The sequence below is a fragment of the Narcine bancroftii genome, chromosome 4 (assembly GCF_036971445.1).
Source record: "Narcine bancroftii isolate sNarBan1 chromosome 4, sNarBan1.hap1, whole genome shotgun sequence".
Lineage (NCBI taxonomy): Eukaryota > Metazoa > Chordata > Chondrichthyes > Torpediniformes > Narcinidae > Narcine > Narcine bancroftii.
The window spans coordinates 214946286-214970019 of record NC_091472.1 but is presented as its reverse complement, the minus strand read 5'-3'; the positions used below and the strand labels follow the sequence as shown (position 1 = coordinate 214970019).

At 43.3% G+C, this 23734-nt stretch overlaps 1 protein-coding gene across 3 annotated transcripts in view; it reads left to right on the top strand.

Moving 5' to 3' along the window:
• LOC138761580 (INO80 complex subunit D-like) overlaps positions 1-23734 on the top strand; it is a 186804-nt gene that overhangs the window by 149179 nt on the left and 13891 nt on the right. For all 3 annotated transcript variants that reach the window (XM_069933914.1, XM_069933916.1, XM_069933915.1), the window contains 4 exons: positions 7567-7676; positions 14328-14461; positions 20161-20372; positions 22199-22356. In XM_069933914.1, coding sequence (XP_069790015.1) covers positions 7567-7676; positions 14328-14461; positions 20161-20372; positions 22199-22356 — 614 coding nt within the window. The remainder of the gene's footprint in view (positions 1-7566; positions 7677-14327; positions 14462-20160; positions 20373-22198; positions 22357-23734) is intronic.

Genomic DNA, 23734 nt, shown 5'->3' with positions numbered 1-23734 from the left:
AACAGAGGGACCTTGGGGTTCAAATCCATACATCCCTCAAGGTCGCTGCACAGGTTGATAGTATAGTTAAGAAGGCCTCTGGGATGCTGGGATTTAGTAATGGGTGATGAAGTTCAAAAGTAGAGAGATCATGTTGCATCTTTACAAATCTCTGGAGACCCCACTTAGAGTATTGTGTTCAGTTCTGGTTAACTCATTACAGGAAGGGTGTGGAAGCCATGGAGATGGTGTAGAGGTGATTTATCAGGATGTTACCTGGATTGGAAAATAAGTCTTACGAGGCAATGTTAGCAGAGCTGGGACTTTTTTCTTTGGAAGTCTAGAAGGATGAGAGGAGACTTAATAGAGGTCTACGAGATTATGAGAGGCACAGATAGGGTGGACAGCCAGCACCTGTTTCACAGGGCAGAAATAACAAACACAAGAATATATGAGTATGAAGTGAAGGGAGGAAAGTTGAGGGGAGGCATCAGGGGTAAGTTTTTTTTTAATGCAGAGAGTTGTGGGTGTCTGGAATGCCTTGCCAGGGATGGTGGTGGAGGCTGAAACAGGGGCATTTAAGAGACTCCCAGACAGGCACATAGATGGAAGGAAAATAGAGGGTTTTAAGGAATATGTGGGTCGGCACAATATCGAAGCCCTGGAACACCTGAACAGCAAAGAAACATACATCAGGATGTTCTCTGTCAACAACATTTTGGCATTCAACACCCTCATCCACTCAAACCTGATCAGCAACCTCCAAGACTTGGGAGTTAACACCCCACTGTGTAATTGGATCATACATTTTTTCACCTCAAAACCACAACTAGTGGAGATTGGTAAGAACTTCTCCTCCATGATCTCCATCAGTACCGGAGCACCACAGGGCTGTGTTCTTAGCCCCCTGCTCTACTCATTTTACACCTACAATTATGTAGCTCAGAATGACAAAATGCCATCTACAAATTTGCTGACGATACCATGGTAGTGGGTTGTATAAAAGAAGGGATGAGTCAGCATACAGGAGGGAGATTGGAAACTTGGCTGAATGGTGCACCAACAACAACCTCACACTCAATGTCACCAAAACCAAGGAGCTGATTGTTGACTTCAGGAAGGGAGAGCCAAAGGTGTACGATCTAATGATCATTGGGGAATTAGAGGTGGAGAGAGTGAGCAAATTTAGATTCTTGGGAGTCACTATCTCAGAGGATCTTTCCTAGACCCAACACACCAATGAAGAAAGCACGTCAGTGCCTCTACTTTCTCAGGAGATGGCGGAGGTTTGGTAAGACGTCAGAAACCCTAGCAAATTTCTACAGAGGTCTGGTGGAAAGTGTGCTGACTGACTGGATCACGGTCTGGTAGGGGAACTCCAGTACCCCTGAGTTGAAGCCCTCCAATAGGTAATGGATACAGTCCAGGACATCACAGGCAAATCCATCCCCACTCTTGAGTTCATCTACAGGGAATGCTGCCATCGGACAGCAGCATCAATCATCAAAGACCCACACCACCCAGCACACGCTCTGTTCTCCCTGCTGCCATCAGGAAAGAGGTCTAGGGGCCACAAGACTGGTACCACCAGGTTCAGGAACAGCTGCTACCCCTCCACCATCAGATACCACAACAACAGACTCACTCAGAGACTCATTTAAGGAATCTTGTGCACTTTTTTGACTTTCTTTGTTCTCTTTGTATTGCATAGTCAGTTTGTTTACATTCATTATCTGTTCTTTTATTTGTTTGCACGTTTTACGCTGTGTGCAGTTTATTTTTTGCACTACCAATAAGTGGTAATTCTGCTGCACCAGCAGGATAAAGGAATCTCAGGGATGTCATGTATATTCTCTGACAATAAATCTGAGAGGCCTCTACTGCTCTGTAGTGTTCTCTGTTCTAAGCTGTTTCTTGGCCTGGTGGTCTGGCTCTGATATTCCTGTATCTCTTTCCTGTTGGCAGTAGCTGAAAGATGCTATGTGCGGGGCAAAAAGGATCCTCAATGATTTTTGCATGCACTCTTCAGACAACGATCCTGATAAATCACATCAATAGTTGGGGAGGGGGGGGTGGAGTGGAGTGGTGTGTGGTGGGGTAGGTAGACCCCAGTGATCCTGGGGAAGTTCCTGGAATGGAAGATAATTAGTAAACCTGTATATTCCAACATCCTTCACAAAATATTTTCAAACTTTTACTCCATTGATATTGTCTCTGTTCTGCGAACAATAATCAGATCCTCTTTCCTTGTTTCTACCTAGAGACTACAGTGTTGGTGGGTGCAGTGTTGCATGAAAACAGTAGCATTGAACACTTGGCATGGACCATTATGATTGCTGAATTCCTTCCATGGGAAATAGCCACCTAAAGGCATTCATATTTTTTTTCATGGGACCCATGTCCAACCAAAGGTTTTAATTCATCATTTAGTTGGGTGAAGTTGAGGTTGAAATGATTCGATGTTTTGCAGTGATTTGCAGTTCATTAAGCTTATGGAACTTCTTGTCAGTATGTCTTTGGTGTAAATTTAGCCTGCTTAACACAAGAAGGGAAATCAGGAGCTACTGTAGTTTGTGTAATGTTTAGAAGCCTGCTGTATTCAACTGCTTTAAATGCAGTGGGTCAAGGTCAGTGCAGAGACATTGAGACTTAATTCTTAGAGGGAATGGTCTCTGAGGTCCAAAGCTAATTCTGCTGAACTACAGGTGTCTCGATTAGGATCAGGATTAGAGATGAATTGGGCATTTTCTCAATCTAGCCAAGACTGACCTGGGTCACTGTTAAATCTATATTCTTCGTTGCTTTTTAACAAATCATGAGAAAGTCCCTCCCGCATTCACACTGAACAGTTCAGCCCCCGAGCAGCATAGGGCCTTGTCAAATCCCATTCACACAGGAATGCATGACAGTTGGTTAGCCTTGTCCCCAGGCAAACCAGCTGTTGAAAATCTTGAGCTCGTGACTATCCTTGACATTTGCAAACATTAAAAAACTATTAAAAATGAAATATGGTATTAAAAGTAAATGACTTAAAACACTAGAAAGCATTTAAAAAATTAACAACAATTAAATTAACTCAATTAACTCAAAGGATATAAATTGTCTGTAACTGCGAATCTGCCTCACAGTTGTGCCTTTCCATTTAAATAAATTAAGTTGCTGAACTTCTGCCGACTTTAACTTGGTGGAGGTTCAGCAGGTGGATTTCTGAGCTCAACTGCTGGGAAACTGCAGAAATGTGCAGTCCAGTAAGGAGAAAAGTGACTAAAACTGTCAGATATGCAGATGTGCTTACACAGGATTTCAAAATTCCCCCAAATTAAGGAAGTAATAGTTGACAGATCCACTCGGAAATTGTACATCATAGTTAGTTTAATCCTTCTTCACTAATCAAGCTTTAAAAGGAAATTAAATTAAAGAACTTTAGCTTTTTTGATACTCTGGATATATAACTCTTATGAGTTGTTGAATGTATTGGTATGTTTGCTGTTATACTTTGTCTTGAAGTGGTGGTATTCACAGAGAGAAACTCTATTCAATGAGGCCGAACACAGACAGTAGGCCTTTCCACGCTGCCATGTAAAATGGGAATTTCTGGGAAATTTTCCTGGGAACCCTCCCGTGAACTGGCAGTGTGAAAATGTCGGCCATGGAAAATTACTTGGATCCGCGGCCCTACCTCTCTCCTGTGGTTTGAATTGGCAAATGGCAGGGGAAGCGTCGTGACATCAGCCCTTAACACACTATGTCACATACGTGATTAAAATAACGAATCATACGACAGAAATCCTGACAGTAGCGAGCCATTTCGGGGCCGCTAAGGCACCTTGCGGCGGCGGCTCAATGCGGTATCAATAGCCGTCCTCGTTACCCATAATCCCCCCATGCAGCTGGAACCACTCTGCATTTCCCAGAGCGGTTCCAGCTGCGTGAGGGATTATGGGTAACAAAGTCAGCCATGGATCCCACATTGTACTGCTATCGCGACGTGCCGAAGCGGGTGGAGGATGGGAACATTTGGACCATATCACCAAATCTGAATCTCATACATTGCCGATTGGAGAACTGGGTAAAGAAATCCTTTAAAGACACGTGTTAACGTGATAATGAAATAAACACTCCATATCCAGCTCGCATATCAGTGATGGTCAGTTTGAATGAACAGTGGGAAGTGACATAAAGGTCCAATTCCAAGATCCTGAGAACTCTTACTCCTCTGAGTGCATAATGTGTCATTGCCCTCCCCTCCAGATTACCGGGGAAGGCAAATTCCAGGGAATTTGGGCCAGGAGGTGCTGCCTTCCTGGGAATTTCACCCAGGTCCAAGTAGGGTCATTGCTCGCCCATGGTGTGAAAAGAATATATCAGCAAGGATGTGATGATGAATCATTAGAAGATATTGAATAGCCCCAAGTTTGAGCGCAGGGTGAAGTAATACTTTAGAGAGAGAGCCCAGAGCCAATGAAAGGGATCAGCAAATGTTCATGAATGTGTAATAACAATTTGTGTAAATAAGTAAAAGACATGATGAACATTGAGTGATAGCTCACTAATAGAGGTTCTCAACATTCCTGTAGCTTTTGAAGTAGTAACAGAAAGCAGATTGAAGCATCTCTTTATCTTCCATTTGAATTAACTCTAGAACAGAATGACAAATGATCACAAGTGGAATGCTTGACCAAAAAATAGTAACACTTTTTGGCAGAATCTCTGTTTTTAGTGGGAAAAAGGCAGATGCCTGTAAATGAAAAATATAGGGAGATCAGGGATATATCATATCACTTCAGTGGAATAGCCAGTTAAACCCAGGCATCCTTGTGGTGGAAATTCTGTGGTTAGCACATTCCAGATGGAGGAGACAGACTGTAACTGTGAAAGCACTGAAACATGCAGCGGTGGAGCTGGGGGAAGAGGAGAGGATCTGGAGGATGGCAGTGAGACAGAGTGAAAACCCAGAGGTTTTAACTCAGTGGAAGAAACAGAAAGCTGTGGCATTGTAGCAGGGAGGCACATTCGCCAATTGGACAAGTTCCAGTCAGCTGAGTGAGGGATTGACTGCAGGGATGTCTTAAGTCAGGATTCCAAAAGAGAACAATAAAGAATTAAACACAAGCTCATTTGAGAAAAGAGCGGTGTGTAGTGATTGTTGACTAATTCTGGGCACCACGCTTGAGGAAGGATGCAAAGGAAGTTTACTGGAAAGTACCAGGGATGAAGAACTTCATCTAGATGGAAAGCTTCAAAACAGAAGTGGGAATTCAAGGGAAGTTTATCATGAAAATGTTTCTATTTTCTGGAAACAAGTTCCATAACCAGAAGGCAAAGGCCTACTTCACAAAAGCTCCAAAGGTGAAATTAGTTTTGTTTTTTTTTGTCTTCTTGGGCAGTGTGTGGGGTTGGAGGATGTTTTGCTTCCATTTTAACTTTTTGAGAAATGGAACTAGGTTGTGCATGATGTCACTTAACACAAGGTGGCTGTTGTGCATCACCTCCCATGCTGTCCTGAGGGTGGGAGAAAGTTTTCAACCATTAGAGACCAGGAGCACAGCACATGTTCAGACATGGGTGTAAGAGCCATAGGCTAATTTTCTTACCTTTTGTGGCCACTGGCGCCGGCGGGGTCTCGGGATCTGTAGGTAGGTCTCTTCCATTGGCCATACACGCAAGTGCCGGCACCATTTATGGAACAGGAGCAAGGTGGTGCGTGCGCAGTTGGCTCGGGCCTGGCAGCGGCGGCTTCAACCGGTCCCGGTGTGTCCACCAGTACACATGCACTATGGAGTGGTGACACACGCACACTCAGCTTGTCCCTGGCAAAGAGTAGTTTTGATCTAGGGCCAGCGTGTCCTTCAGTAAGCATGCGCAGGGAGTTTTGCACACACTGGAAAGGAGGTTCGCTAGCGCAATTTGGCCGTTGGCAATCCAAGGAGGGTGAGTTAGGCGTTGATAATTTCTATTGACCGTTATGCTCCATGTTACGTTACATGGACCGTTATACAGAATGTTACATGTTGGAACATTACTTGTTTATTACAGACATTAACCTTTTTGTGTTTGTTTAATGAAAACTAAGAAAATTCATTTGGATTTCGTTACCGATTTATTCAAGAAACGCGTCGCAGACAAATGCCTCACTAAGCCTCCAAGCGACTACTTTATTGACGCAAGTCGCTGCAACGGGCATGCACACACAATCTTTTGGCTCAATGTCACACCTGTGTTCAGAAGTGCATCCCCTCTCTCCCTCCCTGATCTGCCTCCCTTAACCTCCTCTTTTACCCATCAATCCCTCCAAGATCTCTTGCACTAACCCTTCCTCCCAGTCCCCTACTGTGAAACTCCCTTCCCCTAAAGCTCCTCCACCCCCAGGCTCCCATTACTTTTTCCCTCCCTAGTCACTCATCCTCATCAATCCACCCTTCTCCAGCTAGCCACAGCCCCCACCCTCTTTCTCTTTGGCTTCCCATCCAGACTTGAAATGACTGCTTGCTGGAAATAGAGTCAGTTAGACGTGACTTTGAAATGGGGACTCAGAAATTAGTTGAAAGGCAACTTGGGGAGGGCAACTGTTTTCATTGGATAGTTGAACTGCAAACAGTTGCCTGAATCTTCAGTGATGCACGTAAAGGATCGCAGTGCTGAGAATAATAGAGAGCTTTTCAGATTAATAGCGTTTCCCAGCTTTTACTCTAGTGTGGAAAAGGAAATAGACAGACTAGTGACAGCACTGGGGGAAGAAACGCCTGGAGTGGAAGGAAATGGTGTGAATCACAGTTGAGCATCACTTGGTGGATGTTGAAGAATTCTCCAAGTGACCTAGCTCATATCCCTGCAACTCAGACCTCTGAAAGTAGACTTACTGGCCATGGGGATCCTTCCCATTTTGGGACCTCACTGTGTGTAAACTACTGTTGCTGAACTCAAGAGTGGTTTGGGTCTGAAACACTGACGAATGCAGGTTGTGTGACATGTATTTTTTCTGATTTTTAGATGGGGTCGAGGATGGGGTGGAATGTGGTACTAAAGCTACAGTATATTTGTGATGGCATCTTCTGCCTTTCAGTATAAACAACTATGGATTATCAATCAGATATAACTAATTACTTGACTTGAGAGGGTTTTCCATTCATTTGCTTTAAATTGTGTGTGTTTGGAGATGTTATATGTTGCACTTCCCTCTTTTAAGTTTTTCTGTGACACCTGGCATGCTTCCTTGGGGATGGTGATTTGCTCCTGTTTCTTCCCACTCTTCAAATTGTACCGGGGTTGTTGGTTAATTAGTGTATTTGGGTGGATGGGCTCATGGGCTGGAAGGGGCTGTTACTATGCTGTCTAAATCAAATCAAATCAAATCAAATCAAACTGGCAACCCACGGATTACAAGGATACCAAAGGCCTGCTGAAATCTCCCTCAGCATTCAATCCTGATGGAACCAGTCTGGGATTCTGAAGTGAGAAGGTCTGCTTCCGATATCCGATATCCATCGCACATGTGTGTGGGAATTCTTGTTGGGCCTTGCCTTAGGACAGGCCTAAGTATTGGTACTTGTCAAGGGCTGACTAATCTCAGTGTTGTGTTCTTTTCAGCATGAAGCAGCCAGACTACAGAGTAGTGGAACCAGCACTGTGTACAGGAGCTATCAAGGGCCACCATTGCCCCAACATGTCTCTTCCATACACCAGGCATTGTTTTCAACGTATCCTTAAATGTCTCCCTTTCTCTATCTGATGAACCGAGTTTACACTGTAAAAGCCAGGAACAGGTCTCTGAAGACAAGTGCAAGGAATTTGCTGCATCATTAATTCCCTTCATTTGTTTTGTTAAATGGTTTGAGCATACCATAAAATTGAGAAGATTGTTTGGATTTGGTCCAAGCTGAAAGCAGAGGAACGCATGGAGCCAGTAATATATTGGGATAATCCAAAACTAACCTCATCATTGCACTCTCTTCCCTAGATCTTGTCTGCTGAGAATGCTTTCTCATTAAACCACAATGATCTTTGCCTCAACTGCTCTGAGTCGAATAGACGGCTCTGAAAAAAAATTCTCGGTGTTCACCAGCAGCATCTCTCATGATTTCATACCCAAATCGGAATAATCTTTTCCAGTTCCAAACTTCACTAGATGCTATAAGCCTCCCTTAATTGTTGTTTTTCTTCTGCAGCGTTAATCGTGTCTGAAGTTTCTCAAGCCCCTCCTTAGTTTCGTATTCCTGCTGCAATTTTCCATGACTTAGTCCCTACTACAAATGAGATACTAGTGCAGATTTCTCGTGACCCTTTTGCTTTTATGTGTTCCACATAGAATCGTTGATACCCACAGTGTCCAAACAGGCCCTTCGGCCCAACCTGCCCATATGTCCCACCCACACTGGTCTTACCTGCCTGCATTTGGCCAATATCCCTCCAATTCCACCTTATCCATGTAGCCATCCAATTTATTTTTCTTAATCCTTTCTTAACATATCTTTGTATTATGGATTTGTCCTCCTTCTTCTTTTCACCTTTTAGCTATACTCCACCTGCCAAAATCACACTTGTCCATACTAACTTGTCTGTCCAGCCCACTATCCCCGGCCTCTTCAAGAGCATTATAATTCTACTTGTGGGACTAAATAATGCAGCTTCCTTGAATAATCTCAACGTATTTATAAAACAAAAATAAATTTGCGCCTAGCACTGATCTCTTTATCCTTTCTGAAATTTGCATGGCATCTTTTATCTATAATGCTTTGAAGCCAATGCATCAACCAATTTGCCATTCCTTCTACTACATTGCTTGGTGTCACAAATTCCTGAATTCTTATCTCTCCTGTGACACATCTGAATATTTTAAATCAATTATATTTTTCTCACCTGTCCCAATATTTTCAAAAACAACTTGCTCTTAATCCATGCATCAATTGTGGATTCTCAGAGTTTGAGTGGTTTAAAAGTACCCTGTGCATTCCTCCATTTTTTTTGAACAGAGCTTTTACGTTATTTATCTTCAAATCCTGTGGTGAAATTTATAGATTTAAAAAGTTTTAGAAGTTATGATAATTATATATTCTGCATCCTCTTTGACATCTTGCTATCAAAGAATTGTCTGGGTTAGCCATTCTCAACGGACACCATACGGCCACCTTAGGGGTCATAGAACATTGGGGGAGGTGGTGGGCATGAACTGAAATCATAAAATATTTTTTGGGTTTTTTTTGTTATCGGTAGGAGAGAAGTATGGAAGAAACCAAAATGACTGCTTCACAGGGAAGGGGACCCAAAACTTCAAGCAGAGTGCTAAGGGGGTCATAGCCAAAAAAAGGTTGAGAATGGCAGGTCTAGGTTATCATTACATCTGTTGTTGTTGTTTAATGTTCCAAATATTCCTGCTTTAATTCGGATTGCTTTGTGCATTCACATTTCCATCAATTAGAATTATTTTCATACAATGAAAATACATTAGCTTTAGGGTGACTTGCTTTTATCGCACTATTCATTCTTAATAATCCCACATTCTTCTTCTATTTTCCTTTCGGTGGTGGTATATGTATCATTTCATTTACAATTTTATTTAAGCAAATAATTAATTGGATTCTTTCCCACTCCTCACCCCCCCCCCCCCCCCCCCCGCCTTCTGGGGGAACTAACTTTGTCTAATGTAACTTTAAATCTCTGTTTTATCTACCCTTTCTGAGGAAGTTGGTATGTCAGATTGCTTTAGGTAAATACTGCCACTTCATGGTAGGTAGTCTTCCAAACAGACCCTTGTCAAAGAAAATTCAGTGAACCTTCTCTCATATGTTTAAAAACTAAAGTTCAATTTAGCAAAAATGTTATGTTAGTTTATTAGAATTGTTATTGATGGGCCAGATGTTGGCTTAGTGAGGAGTGCATTTACCCTGGATTTAGAAGGATATGGTTTCAAGACCCTTGTTCTAGAGACAAGAGTTAGGCTGACACTTCAGCACTATTCTGAATGTGTTCCACACTGATAGAGATAACACTTCATCTACAGGATGGCAAGCTTTGGGTGCATGGAAAAGATCTTTATTTCTGGAAGAGTAGTGAAGTTAATCCTCGCTGTTTATCTCTCAACCAGCAACTGTTATTGGATCCTTCCTCCTTACATAGGCTGTTATTTCTTCAATGGGAGTTAAAAGACAAAGTGCCTCATTGGCTCTTTGGGAAGTCTTAAGGCAAGGAAAGGCACTCTACAAAGGCAAGTCCAGTTGACTGGTGATAAAACCCCTCGCAGCAGTTCTAACTTCATCTGGCATTGATGCCTCTCATTCCAGACAGCCAGTACCCATTTTGATCTTGAATATTTTAAGAGTGATTGGAAGGCATGGAACATATGGATGCACTTAGTTTGCCTTCATTCTGAATGTATCTTGCTTTTGATGTACAGGGAGGAAAGATTTACTCTCTCCTTGTCTTTCCTCATTACATCTGAAGCTCTGGCTGGCTAGGTTGCTCCATTAATTCAATTATTTGCAGTGATTAATTACAATTTGTAATTCAAAACGAATAGTGTTAATGCAGCTATGCAAGTGGCTGCCAATTGTCACTTAGTTATTTAAATTTTGCCTTGTCGGAAAGATTGATGTTAAAGTAAGTAGTGCAGGCAAAAGCATAAAATGACAGATATTCTTATAGATTAAATAAGTGGAGGGAAAATTATGGCAGTTGGGTTCTAACATGCATTTTGGGCCACTGTAGTACAGATATAAATGGTGAAAAGCTCAAAATGAAAAGATAAGGGAGTCATTTTGCACATATTATAAAAATGCAGTTAATATCTGCAAAAGGTAACCAAAAATCTAATGGAACATTAACCTTTATAAGAAGAATGTTAAAGGGAAGTTTTGCTACAGCTATAAACCACCTTATTATGTCATATTCTAATAAATGTCTCTTTTATAGGACAGCACATATATATAAAAAAATGAATATACTGCCTTTGGAAGGAGTGTACCACAGATTAACCAGAATATTGCATGGGTCCCAGTGGGGAAGATTCAAACTGGAGGGCATGGTTTAAGATTGAAGGGGGAAAATTATAAGGGGAACATGAGGGGAAATTTCTTTACGCAAAGGGTGGTAGGGATGTGGAATGAGCTTCCGGAAGACGTGGTTGAGGCGGGATCATTGGTTACATTTAAGGATAGACTGGATAGTTACATGGAGAGGAGAGGACTGGAGGGGTATGGACCGGGTGCTGGTCAGTGGGACTAGGAGGGTGGGGATTTGTTACTGCATGGACTAGTAGGGCCGAACTGGCCTGTTCTGTGCTGTAAGTGGTTATATGGTTAGATTATGTAGTGATTAAATCATAAAATGAGATTCAGATTCCATGGACTGTTGAGATTAAGGCACAATTTGAGTGAGGTTTGTAGGATTTTGACTGGAATTGATAGAAGAGACGAGGAATAATTTTATGTTCAGAAGGGGACATGATTTGAAAGTCCAGGTCAGGCCATTCGGGAAGGCTGCGAAGAGTTTCTGCTGCATCCAGAGAGTTAGAAGTGTGGAACATTCTCCCACTAAAAGCAATGTGAGATGCTTAGATTTCCGAGGCAAGGTTATAAAATATTAGGCAGTGGTATAGGTTAAGATCCAAATACAGCCATGACCTTGTTGAATGAAAAACAGGAGTGAGGGGCATAGTAGTCTACTATTCATATTCATGCTTAAATTTTCCAACTGTATAATCTTACTAAATGATGCTGTTTAGTGACCTCCAATTGGAATGGATGCACATTATGACTGTGCTACCAATCCCCTATTGTAGGTTAGCTTCAGACATGACAAGAAAACATTCTCTTGTCATCTATTCTGTATTACGCCTTGTTGGCATGATTTAGAAAGCTTTAAGGAAAGGATCATCTCAAGAAAACATCGAACCTTAAGGTAGTCACTTCATGGTGCTCCTAATGAATTTTGAACATTTTGAACACTTTCTCAATTATAGACCCAACCAGTCCCCACAACCAACCCCCTCCTCCACCCCCCATCACCCTCTTCCACCTGATAGAACTTGTCCTCATCCTCAATAATTTCTCCTTTGACTCAACCCACTTTCTCCAAGTCAAAGGGGTCACCATGGGTATCTGTATGGCTCCAGCTATGCCTACTTTTTTGTTGGCTATGTGGAACAATCCATGCTACATGCCAAAACAGACAACATAGAGCGTAGAACAATACAGCACAGAACAGGCCTTTCGGCCCTAGATGTTGTGCTGACCGATATATTCCTTCCTTAAAAAAGTACTAAACCTTCCCTACCCCATAACCCTCTATTTTTCTTTCATCCATGTGTCTGTCTCAGACTCTCTTAAATGCCCCCAATGTTTCAGCCTCCATCACCAACCCCAGAATAGTATTCTAGGCACCCACAATTCTCTGTTTAAAAAAAATTCCCCTGATGTCTCCCATAAACCTTTCTCCCTTAACTTTGTATATATGTCCTCTGGTGTTTGCTGTTCTAGCCCTGGGAAACGGGTGCTGGCTGTCCACCCTATCTATGCCTCTCATAATCTTGTAGACCTCTATCGAGTCTCCTCTCATCCTTTTACGCTTCAAAGAGAAAAGTCCCAGCTCTGCTAACCTTGCCTCATAAGACTTGTTTCCCAATCCAGGCAACATCCTGGTAAATCTCCTCTGTACCCTCTCCATAGCTTCCACATTCTTCCTATAATGAGGTGACTAGAACTGAACACAGCACTCTAAGCTTGGTCTCACCAGAGATCTGTAGAGTTGCAACATGACCTCTCTTCTCCTGAATTTAATCCCCCATTAATGAATCCCAGCATCCCGTAGGCCTTCTGAACTATCCTATCAACCTGTGTGGCAACCTTGAGGGATGTATGTGTTTGAACCCCAAGGTCCTCAAGTCTACCTCCACTACATTGATGTCTACAAAGGTGCTGCTGCCTCCTGCACCCATAATGAGCTTGTCAAGTTTATCCATTTGCTGCCAACCTCCACCCCAACCCCAAATTCACTTGCTTCATCTCCAGCAACACTCTCCATCTCAGGACACAAATTTACAACAGACATTTTGTACAAACCCACCACCTCCCATGGTTATCTTGACTATACTTCTTCACACCCTGACCCCTGCACGGATTCTATTCCTTTCCTACAATTCCTACATCTCCATTGCATATGCTTGCAGGATGAGGTCTTCCATGCGAGATCATCCATGATATCCCCCTTCAAAAACCGTAGCTTCGCTTCTACTACAATCATCTTGGCTCTTGTGTGACAACCTCCATTTCCCACACATCTGTCCTGGCCCCCTCCACTCCTGGATGCAACAATCCCCAGACACATCTTCCTCTCTCTGCCTTCCCCTCTCAGCTCCCTCCATGATTCCCTCATCCACTCATCCCTTCCCCCACCAATCACCCCCTTGGGATGTACTCTGTGACCGTAGGCAACATTTCACTTGTGAATCTTCACAGGTCATCTGCTGCGACTGATGCTCCTGTTGTGGTCTTTTGTACATCAGAAAGACTGCATACAGACAGGGAAATCGCTTTGTTGAGCACCTTTGCTCTGTCTGTTGTGATAGCAGGGATCTCCTGGTGGTCAACCATTTCAATTTCCTGTCCCATTCCTTTGCCGATATGTTTGCCCATGATTTCATGCACTGACTGAGACCATCCGCAAATTGGAAGAACATCACCTCGTATTCTGTCTGGGGAACCTCCAACCAAATGGTATTAACATCGAATTCTCTTGTTTACATTAGCCTCTTACCTCTTACATAGGAACATAGGAAGTAGGAACAGGAGTAGGCCAAAAATGGCCCATCGAGCCTGTTCCTCCATTCAATAAGATCATGGCTGATCTAATTTATGACCTAACTCCACCTACCTGTCTTCTCCCCATATCTTCCCCCTTTCCCTATCCCTCTGTCTCCTCTCCTCCAGTTCTGCACTCACAGAGTTACTCCATTGCTCTAATCAATTCTCACCTTTTCTCTCCTGCCCTCCTATCCATTCTCTACCTTTGACCTCTTGCCTATTGGCCTGTGCTCCTTCCCTGACCCTTCTTCCTTCCTCCCCCAGCCTTTTTATTCAGACACCAGCCTGCTTTTACCTCTCACACCTTGATGAAGGGCTTAGGCCCAAAATGTTGGTTATATATCTTTACCTTTTATGGACAATGCAGGACCTGCTCAGTTTCTCCAGCACTTTTGTGTGTACACCATTTTGGACTAATTGCTTTGATGTTTAAATCAAGCTTATTTTCTATGAATTGTAGTGCTAAAGAATCACTCGATCATTGCACCTCTAAGCAGGTATTCACTGCACTTCAGTCCAAGGCTGATGCTCTTTCCTTGACCTTGCACGATTCAGATATCTTGTTGAGTCGCTCCCAGCAACTATTCTCAAGCTGCACAGCCAAATTCGCAGATGGACAGCAGTGTTCCATTCCAGTGTTTGACATCACACATCAGACGCCACTGTGCGAGGAGCATGCAAAGAAAATGGTAAACATGTTATTCAGGTGAATCAGTTGGATGGCGGTGTAGAAACAGAAACCTTTTTTTTCTTTGTATGCAGTGTCATCGTCCCCACAGTGTGGATTTAACATTGATCAAAGAGGCTTTCTGTGCTGGCTCATCGGAATGTTTATTAAGCTGACGGATAGCATCAGGAGATTTTCATGGAGTGAATATGCTATTTCCCGCATAACACTCATGGTTTCAGTTCATTGGCTCTGGAGAGATGCCTGAAGGTGATGAAAAATGCTGTCAAATACATCTTGGTTCTTGCTGCCTCTTCTTTGAGATGGTAATGTGTAATGGGGTCATTAGGGGAGAAGAACAAAAGATGGACTGTATCAAGAAAGGTAAACTGCCACGCCAAAGGGAGCAGTTGGGCCATTTGTTAAGGGCGAATGATGTCAACTAATCGCACGAGGGCCCAGAGGAAAGTGGGCAGCAGTAGGAAGAGTTTTGAGTTGTTCTGGCCACCAGAGGTCACAAAATCCAGAAGAAAGGCAGAAAATGGAAGAACCCAGTAGGCCAGGTAGCAGCTGTGAAAAGCAAAACAGTCAACACCGCGATTGAAGTAAAAACATAATGCTAGAAAACTCAGCAAGTCAAACAGTGTATAACAAGGCGAGGAATAGCCAAATAGCAACTTTAGCTCAAATAGCAAAGGTTAAGATACATAACCAACATTTCGGGCTTGAGCCCTTCATTGAGGTAAAGATGTATGACTTTGTTGGTTATACATGATGCTGAGGGACCTTTTGAGTTTCCCCAGCAATATTGTGTGTTTACTAGGAAAGAGATAAAAGTGGATTTCAGTAGGAGAGGTGGAGGCGGTGGGGAAAAAAATGCATGGAACAAAGGCATAGCATGAGTGTTATGTTGTGATAAGATGAGTTGAAAAGGTCGAATGGCGCATTAGGTTTTGAGGTCTGTGCAATGAGTTGCTAATGGGAAGGTGAGGGGATTTGCAGGCTAGACATTTGTGTGTTTAAGATAAAAATAGAAAATGGGAAAACCAAGTAGATCATGCAGCACTTGTGGAAAGAGTTAATGTTTCAGGTGAGGGTCGAGGTAATAGCAAATCACTGGTAGAGTGAACACAGCTGGCTGGTGGGATAAGGTACTGTTGCTGGTTTGGTTCTGGCAGGTGGGAATGATTCCTGAAGAGATAGAAAGACAAAGAACTGGGTATTAAGTCTTAAGGTGCTACAGGCCCAGGCAGAAGTTGAGGTGTTGTTCCTTGAGCATGCATTGAGTCTTATAACCATTCAGGAGACCATGGAGAAAGGGGGGAGGGTCAGAGTGGAAGAGGGGTGGTGAATTAAAAATGGTATGCAACAGGAAACTTCTACGGACTGAGCATTGCAGTACAAAATGATTACCCAATCTGTGTTTGGTTTCTCCAAGGTGGAGGAGACCGCATTGTGAACACTGGAAGCTGTGTATGAGATTGGAAGAAGTGCCAGTGAATTATTTGCTTTACAAGAATAGGAAAGGATGAGTTGCATTTCCTTGGTTGCATGGAAAAAGGGCCAAACAACAGTGAGTGGGAGGCAGGGAGGAAAGAGCCAATGACGGAGTGATCTTTGTGAAAAGCTGAGAGAAGGGGGATGTTGTCTAGTGGTGAAGTTTTGTTGGAGCTTGAAAGGCTGGTGAAGCAGATGGGTAACTTTGTTCTGCCTGGGAGCAGGGAATAGATACTGTGCAGTCAAGGCCTGTGCCCACTGATAGAGAAAAGGCCATGGTTCAGAAAAAGGTTAAAAATCTGAATCACCTTGTGTAATAGTACGACTAAATTTAAGCAGCCTATAAGCTGCTACTGAATATCTCCAGATTATGAGCCTCATCTTAAAGGGCCCGAAATTTAGCAGAGTGTCTGTTCATCTGCAAGTGTAACACAGTGGAATGAACTTGACAATTTGATTCAATGGTTGTGACATCAGACTGCACTGGAGCTGAGAGTTGTCAAAGCAGTCATCTCATCCATCTAGCGGTATGGGAGCAGAGGGGTTCAGTCGCTCATCACATTCCACATGCTTTACCCAACATTCTGATCAAAACCAGAGGAGCAGAAGAACTTAATTGTGATCATTAAATTAGGATAGCAGCCATGAATTACCAGATTATATAAAAACCCTAATGGTTCAGAAATGGCCTTCAGGGAAGGAAAACTGCTGCTTTTACCCACTCTATCTGACATAAAAACATGAGAAATATGAGCAGGGGTCGGCTATCTGGCTCGTTGAACCTGCTCTGCCATTCAATAAGATAGTGGCTGATCTGGCTGTAGACTCGGATCCGCTTACCTGCCTTTCCCCCAACCCTTCATTTCCCTCTTCCCCTCCATGCAAACATCTATCTAACTGTGGCTTAATATATATTCAATGGAGCAACCTTTTCTGCACCCTCTTCATCCTAAGACTACTCCCCTGAGCCTTGAGACTATGTCCTCTAATTCTAGTCTCACCTACCAGCAGAAACAACTTTCCTGCCTCTATCCTTTGCAAAATTTCACGTTCCTGAATTGCAGCGAGTATAGTCCCAGGTGACTAAATCTCCTCATCAGCTAATCCTGAAACCAATCATTTACTACCCTCTGTAAAGATCGAGCCAATGTTATTCAAGGGTATTGAGAGAGGGCAGCATCCTGTGAATTAGTGCAAAATAATGTCCTTGTTGGATCAAGTATCATTCATCAAAATTTATAAAATACTTCCATTGTAATGTGCCACCTTGTTCACATAGTTTGAATTATGATCAATTACTTGGATATAGTGTGGAACAAGCAGCCAGCTAAAGTGGTGAATAGGTGCTCAATTTTGACATTTAATAAAAATTTGGATTGTTATGTGGCTGGAAGGAATATGGAGGGATATGGTGCAGGTCCTTGGGACTGGCAGATTAATAGTTGAGCACAGACTAAATGGGCTGAAGGGCCTGTTTCTGACCTGTACTGTTCTATGGTTCTAGTGCCAATATGTTAATGAAGAAGGGATCAATAACCCATCTGAAACGATTGGATGACAGTTTTCCAACTCCGTAGTGTATCAGCTACAAAATAGATGGTCTTAAATCTCTCTTTCCAATATTTTTATTGAGCATATCTCTCTCTCTCTCTCTCTCTCTCTCTCTCTCTCTCTAACAAAGTAAACATATATTAACAAATAGCTGTAAACAACCTATGAAAGAGACAAGGAAAACCCAAAATGTATATAAAACAAAAACTATTCTAATAATCTAACCCTTCCTTTATGAAGTTATGAAAAAAACATACATCTTCCATTAATGCATGAAAGAAAGGAGAACTAAACCATAAAATGGGATCCCACAATCTTATAAATTTTGAAAATAATTAAGGAAAGGACACCACAAATTTAGAAAATTAAGGTTCATTACATTAGTAGAGCATCTAATTTTTTCCAGAGTCAAGCATGCCATCACATCAGATAAGCAGAGTATGTGTAGGAGGGACAGCATCATTCCATCTCATAAGTATAGCTCTTCTGGCAATAAGAAGAGCAATGGCAACTACATGGGATTGTAGCCATCTAGTTACTTATTCCAAATAGGGCAAGAAATGATTAGGAGTCAAATTAACATTAAGAACTAAAGACAAGGTGTGGACGACACTTTCCCAATAATTGGAAAGCAAGGTGCCTGCCCAAAACATATGAAATAATGTACTTTCTTCAGACTTGCATCTATCACACTTTTACTAGAAATTAGAATAAAATTTAGCCAATTGATCTTTGGAAAAGTAACCTTGATGTTCTACTTTAAATTGCAATAATAAATGTCAGAAGATGAATTAACCAATTTCAAGATAGAATCCCATGTAGGATGGACTTAAATCTAAAATTATTATACCGATGACATAAATGGATAAAGTTGCAGCAAGATCTTGATTGATTGGGCAGGTGGCCAACCACCTGTTGATTGAATTTAATACAGAGAAATGTTCAGTGTTGCATTTTGGGAGGTCCAGTATGGGTGGGACCTACACAGTGAATGTAAGGATCTACGAGTACAGGTACAGAGTACCTTGAAAGTGGCGTCACAGGTTGACATTAGTCTTCATCATTCAGAGTATTACAGAGGTTGGGAGGTCATGTTGCATTTGTATAGGATATTTGTGAGTCCATAATTGGAGTATCGTATCAGTTTTGGTCACCGTGCTGCAGGAAAGATAAGGTCAAGCTGGAGATGATGCAGAGATTTACAAAGATGTTGCCAGGACTCGGGGCCTGGGCTTAAAGGGGGAGGTTGAGCAAGCTGAGGTTTTATTCCTTGGAGTGCAGGAGGATGAGGGGTGATCTCATAGAGGTGTACAAAACCATGTGAGGGATAGATCAGATTAATGCACAGACATTTTTGCCTAGAGTTGGGGAATCGGGAACCAGAGCACATAGGTTTAAGGTGAGGGGTGAAGAGATTTAATAGAAACCAGTCAGGTAATGTTTCTACACAAAGGCCGGCATATATATGGAATGATCAGCTGGAGGAGGTGGTTGAGGAAGGGACTATTGTAATGTTTAAGAAATATTTGGATAGGTATACAAGTTAAATATTTGCAGAGGGATACGGTCCAACACAGGCAGGTAGGATGGACGTGTAGGTGGGCCATCTTGATCAGCATGGGCAGATTGGGCTGGATGTTCTGTTTCCAGGCTATATGACTCTTAACAGCAAGGTCATCAATTTGCTGTTATTTTCTTCTCAACACAGAAATTTATTGAGTGGCATGAATGACCAGTCCCTAATTCATGTTTTAAGGAGGCACGTGAATAGATTGGAGTTCCTCGTGATAATGCATGAAAAACGATGGGTTCTCATAGTCAATGCTCCTTTCATCCTGTAGGGCGGCACAGTTGGCGTAGCAGTGAGCTCAACGCCTTTACAGTGCCAGTGGTTGGGACCTGGGTTTGAATCCGCGCCATCTGTAAGGAGTTTGTACGTTCTCCCCGTGTCTGCGTGAGTTTTTCCCAGGGGCTTCGGTTTCCTTCCGCTGTTCAAAATGTACGGGGATATAGTTTAATGAGCATGAGCTCATGGGCTGAAATGGCCTGTTACCATGCTGTATGTATAAATTTTTTAATTTAATGAATTATATGTCTTTACAAAAACCATTGGTTCATCAACTCGAGCGTTTGTTGGATCCTGCCAAGCACAAATTGGCTGATATATTTGTCTGATAAATGAAGCATTAAAGGTAAATCTATTTTCCAGTTGGGATACCTCTCAGATGCAATGCTTTCAATCCTTTTAAAATCATTTTTATTATCAAAGGTGAAAAATTAATGGCACAATGACATCCACGTTAGAAGTGTTGCATTGTGTGTAACCCAACATTTCAGTTGGATACCCCCCACCCCCCCCCAAGGGAGAATGTTTGCAGCTACCTGTACACTTCCATAATGTGCTGCCTCTGGTTTTAGAGGGACATTGCTTTGTCTTTCTGTCCGTTCTGTCGAACCTCCTCCTTTCGTACCTTTGATACTGCCAGCCGTGAAATCTTCGCCCCTCCCCCCTCCTCAATCCACCTTCTCACCCTCTGCCTCCTCCCGTCTCTCTCTCTGTCCCCTATGCTCTGCTTACTCTGTGGAACATTTAGCAATCACCCTCATGAACCAGGCTCTGTGCCTCCCACCTTTGTTCCCGGTCTCAGCGTGTGGATCTATTTGTCTTTCAAGGATGATTTCTTGCGAGGTGACAGCAACAGGAAAGTCCAGCAACAGAGAAAGCCCAGGAAGAAAACGAAGCCTCCAGCACTTACCAAAAAACACAAGAAGAAACGGCGGAGAGGTCCCCGTCGGCCTCAGAAACCCATTCCTCCAGCAGTGCCCCAGGGCAATCTCACCATGCCTTCCAGTCTCGGCATATCAGTCATGGCCTCGCATATCAGGTAAGCACAAACTCTCTGCTATCATTGGAGCTGATGTGGCACTGCTGGGTGTTAGTACATCATTATTGTTCCTTCTGAGAAAAATCACGTTGCTTCTTGAAGTTTGATTGTGCTGTTTACAGTATGGCAGACAAAGCAACTCTGGTCAGAGTACACCCATGACGTCATGTACAACCCTAAGTTTATTTTTCCTGTGGACCAAGCAGAGGTTCTACTTATCGGTTGTGCAAAAAAAAGCTGTACTGCATCAGATATTGGGTTGTCTCCCTGCCTTAGATGGCAGCTCAACAAGCAAGCAAGGATTCTTGTGTTGGCAGACTGATTGGCTGCAGGCAATGCCAGTGGTATCACAGTTGGGAGTCAAGGCCACATGAGATACTTCTTGGGAAATTAACTCTAGGAGAAACTGGAACTCATCTCTATCCTTTAAGTGACCCCGCTAGATGAGCCTTTAGCTGTTGGGGCAACTGGAGTGTAATGTTCAGATTAGCTGTCTCTGTATGTTGCCCACCTTCTTTGCGGCGGCACGGTCGGTGTAGCAGTTAGCGCAACACCTTTATAGCAATCGGGACTGGGGTTCGAATCCCATGCTGTCTCTGAGGAGTTTGTATGTTCTCCCTGCGTCTGCGTGGGTTTTCCTTGGGGGCTCCGGCTTCTTCCCACTGTTCGAAACATACCAGGAGTGTAGGTTAATTGGGCGGCACAGACTCATGGGCTGAAATGGCCTGTTACTGTTCTGTTTTCTAAATTTAAAAAAATTAAATCTATCGTATTATCTTTTTGCCCCTCCTCAGCCCTTCCCCCCCCCACTCACATTCCTGCCAGCTATCTGTCCTTCCCCATGCAGCCTTGGCAAAGGGTCCCAATCTGAAATGCTGCCTTCCCCACTGAGTCCCTCCAGCTCCTCTTTGTTCATTCGAAATTCAAGTATCTTCTCTTCTTGTGTTTCAAGTGAAACACGAAAGTCTGCAGATGCTGTGATTGTAGTGAAAACACAGAGATGCTAGAGGATCTCAGCAGGTCTCGCAGCATCCAATGGAGGTAAAGATATATTACCAATGTTTCAGGATTGAGCCCTTTTTTAAGGAATGAGTAAGAAGCAGGCAAGTGGCTGAATTAAATGGCTGGGGGAGAAGGGCAGAGGGAGCACAGGTCACAGGCAAATGGTGATAATTGACAGGGGGAAGGGGTGGCTTCGCATGTCTGTCCATGGTCTCATGCGCTGTCAGATTAACAATGACCTCCAGTTTCCGTTAGGCGCCCATCCATATCTATTCCTATTTCTCCTTCCCTCTCATTCTCCCTCTCTCTCTTTCCCTTCCCTCTGTCTCCATTCCTCCAGCTCCGCATTCACAGAGCCACCCCCTCCCCTGATCAATTCTCACCTTCCTCTCCTGCCCTCCTATCCGTATTCAGTGATCACCTTGTGCCCATCCTCCCCATGCCCTTTCTTTCCTTCTCCCCAGCCTTTTTATTCAGGCACCTACCTGCTTTTTACTCATACCTGGAAGGAGGACTTGATCCCGAAACGTCGGTTATGGATCTTTGCCTCCCATGGACGCTGCAGGGCCTGCTGAGTTCATCCAGCATTTCTGTGTTTTTAACTTCTTGTGTTTCCACCATTTTTAGTGTTGGTCAAAGCTGAGTGGTCTCATAGTCAGCAGGTTGTGAGTTCCACTGTTGTCCCAGAGACTTGTGCCCCTAACTGAGAACAAGATATCAGAGTGGTGATGAGCGCTGCACTGCCAGAGCATCACGCTTGGTTCATTTTTTTGAGGAGGAGTGAGTCTGTGCACACCTCTGACCACTGTTCTGTTGAATTCCAGGGATTCTTCGACTCCGGAACTCAGTGCCGACGAAATCCCCGATGACATCACCAATGAGATCACAGATATGCCAAATGACCTGGAACTAAATCAAGAAGAATTGGCAGAGGTTCTTCAGCGATTGCCTGATGACTTGCAGGACTTTGACCTCTTTGAAGGTGATATTACAATGAAAGTTGTTCCTTTTTGAAATGAATTTCCAGGATGTCTGGTTTTCCATTTTTTAGGGAATGGGTGTCACTGTGCCAAACACTAATTGCACTTAAGAAGGTGGTGTTGAAGCATTTTATTGAACTGTTGCGAGCCTTCTGGTGGTGTTCCCACTGTGCTGTTATTTCAGGATTTGGCAATGAAAGAATGGCTATGCATTTGGAGTAGTGGGTGGGAGGGGGTCGTGCATGTGGTGATCTATTGGGCGTCCACTACCCCTGTGCTTCTTTGTGGTTGTGGAGATGCTGTTGGTGTAGCCTAGACAAGGAATTGCATTCTAAGTGAAGTGTAACACCACAGCCAGAGTGTACCCACGACGAAGGTTCTGAAGTTGGAACCAACCAAATGGTATTCCTTGCCCTGGATGCTGTTGCACTGCTGGAATGGTTCTGGAGTTACATTCATCCAGGCAGTCACAGCATTCTATTAAACTCTTGCTTTGTTCCTTGAAAAGGCTTTGGGGTGTCAGAAGATGAAGCACTCGCCACAGGTTACCTGGCCTATAAGCTGCTCTTGTAGCCAGAATATTTAATTGGCTGGTCCAGGTGAATGATGATAGTGGGCATTCAATGATAGTTGGATCATTTGGACAGATAGTCGAATAGGAGTGGTGTAGTGGATTATGGGTCTGGCACAGACAAATTGGATTGGCTTAGAATGGGATCATGGTCAGCACGAACAAGATGAGCCAAAAGGACCTGTTCATGTGCTATATGATTGAATGGAAAGAGCTGATGGCGAGGTTCTGTCCTGTTGGAGGTGGCTAATGTCTGGGATGTGAAAAGTGGCCTACCATCTCAGACCTTGGCTGAAAGTTGTCCAGGACTTGCTGCATTCAGACATGGGTTGGTTCATTCGCAGAGGAGCCATGATAGAATTGAACCTCGTGCGATTGTCAGGGAACCTCCCCATTTCTAACCTTGTAATGGAAGGAAGGAGTTGAAGATGGTTGATTTTGGGAACTGCCCTGAGGAATTCCTGCAGGGATATTCTGAAGTTGCAATGATGGAACCCCAACAACCACATCTTTGTTTTGTGAGTTATGCTTGCAACCACTGAAATGTTTTGCCATTGATCGACTTCAGTTTTACCAAGGCTCCAAGGTGCCTTGGTGCTCATGGATAGTCAGCTTCCTTCTGCAATTAGGTTCCTTACTCCATGTGGTCCTGTTGAGTCCAACTGATATTCTGTGAGTCATTGGTAAATGAATGGAATTGGAGGGCATGGTTGACAACCCCTTCTGTCATTTTGTACATGATTGACTGCAGACTAATTGGGTGGTAATTAACCAGAAAGGATTTGTCCTGTTTCTTCTAAGACACACTT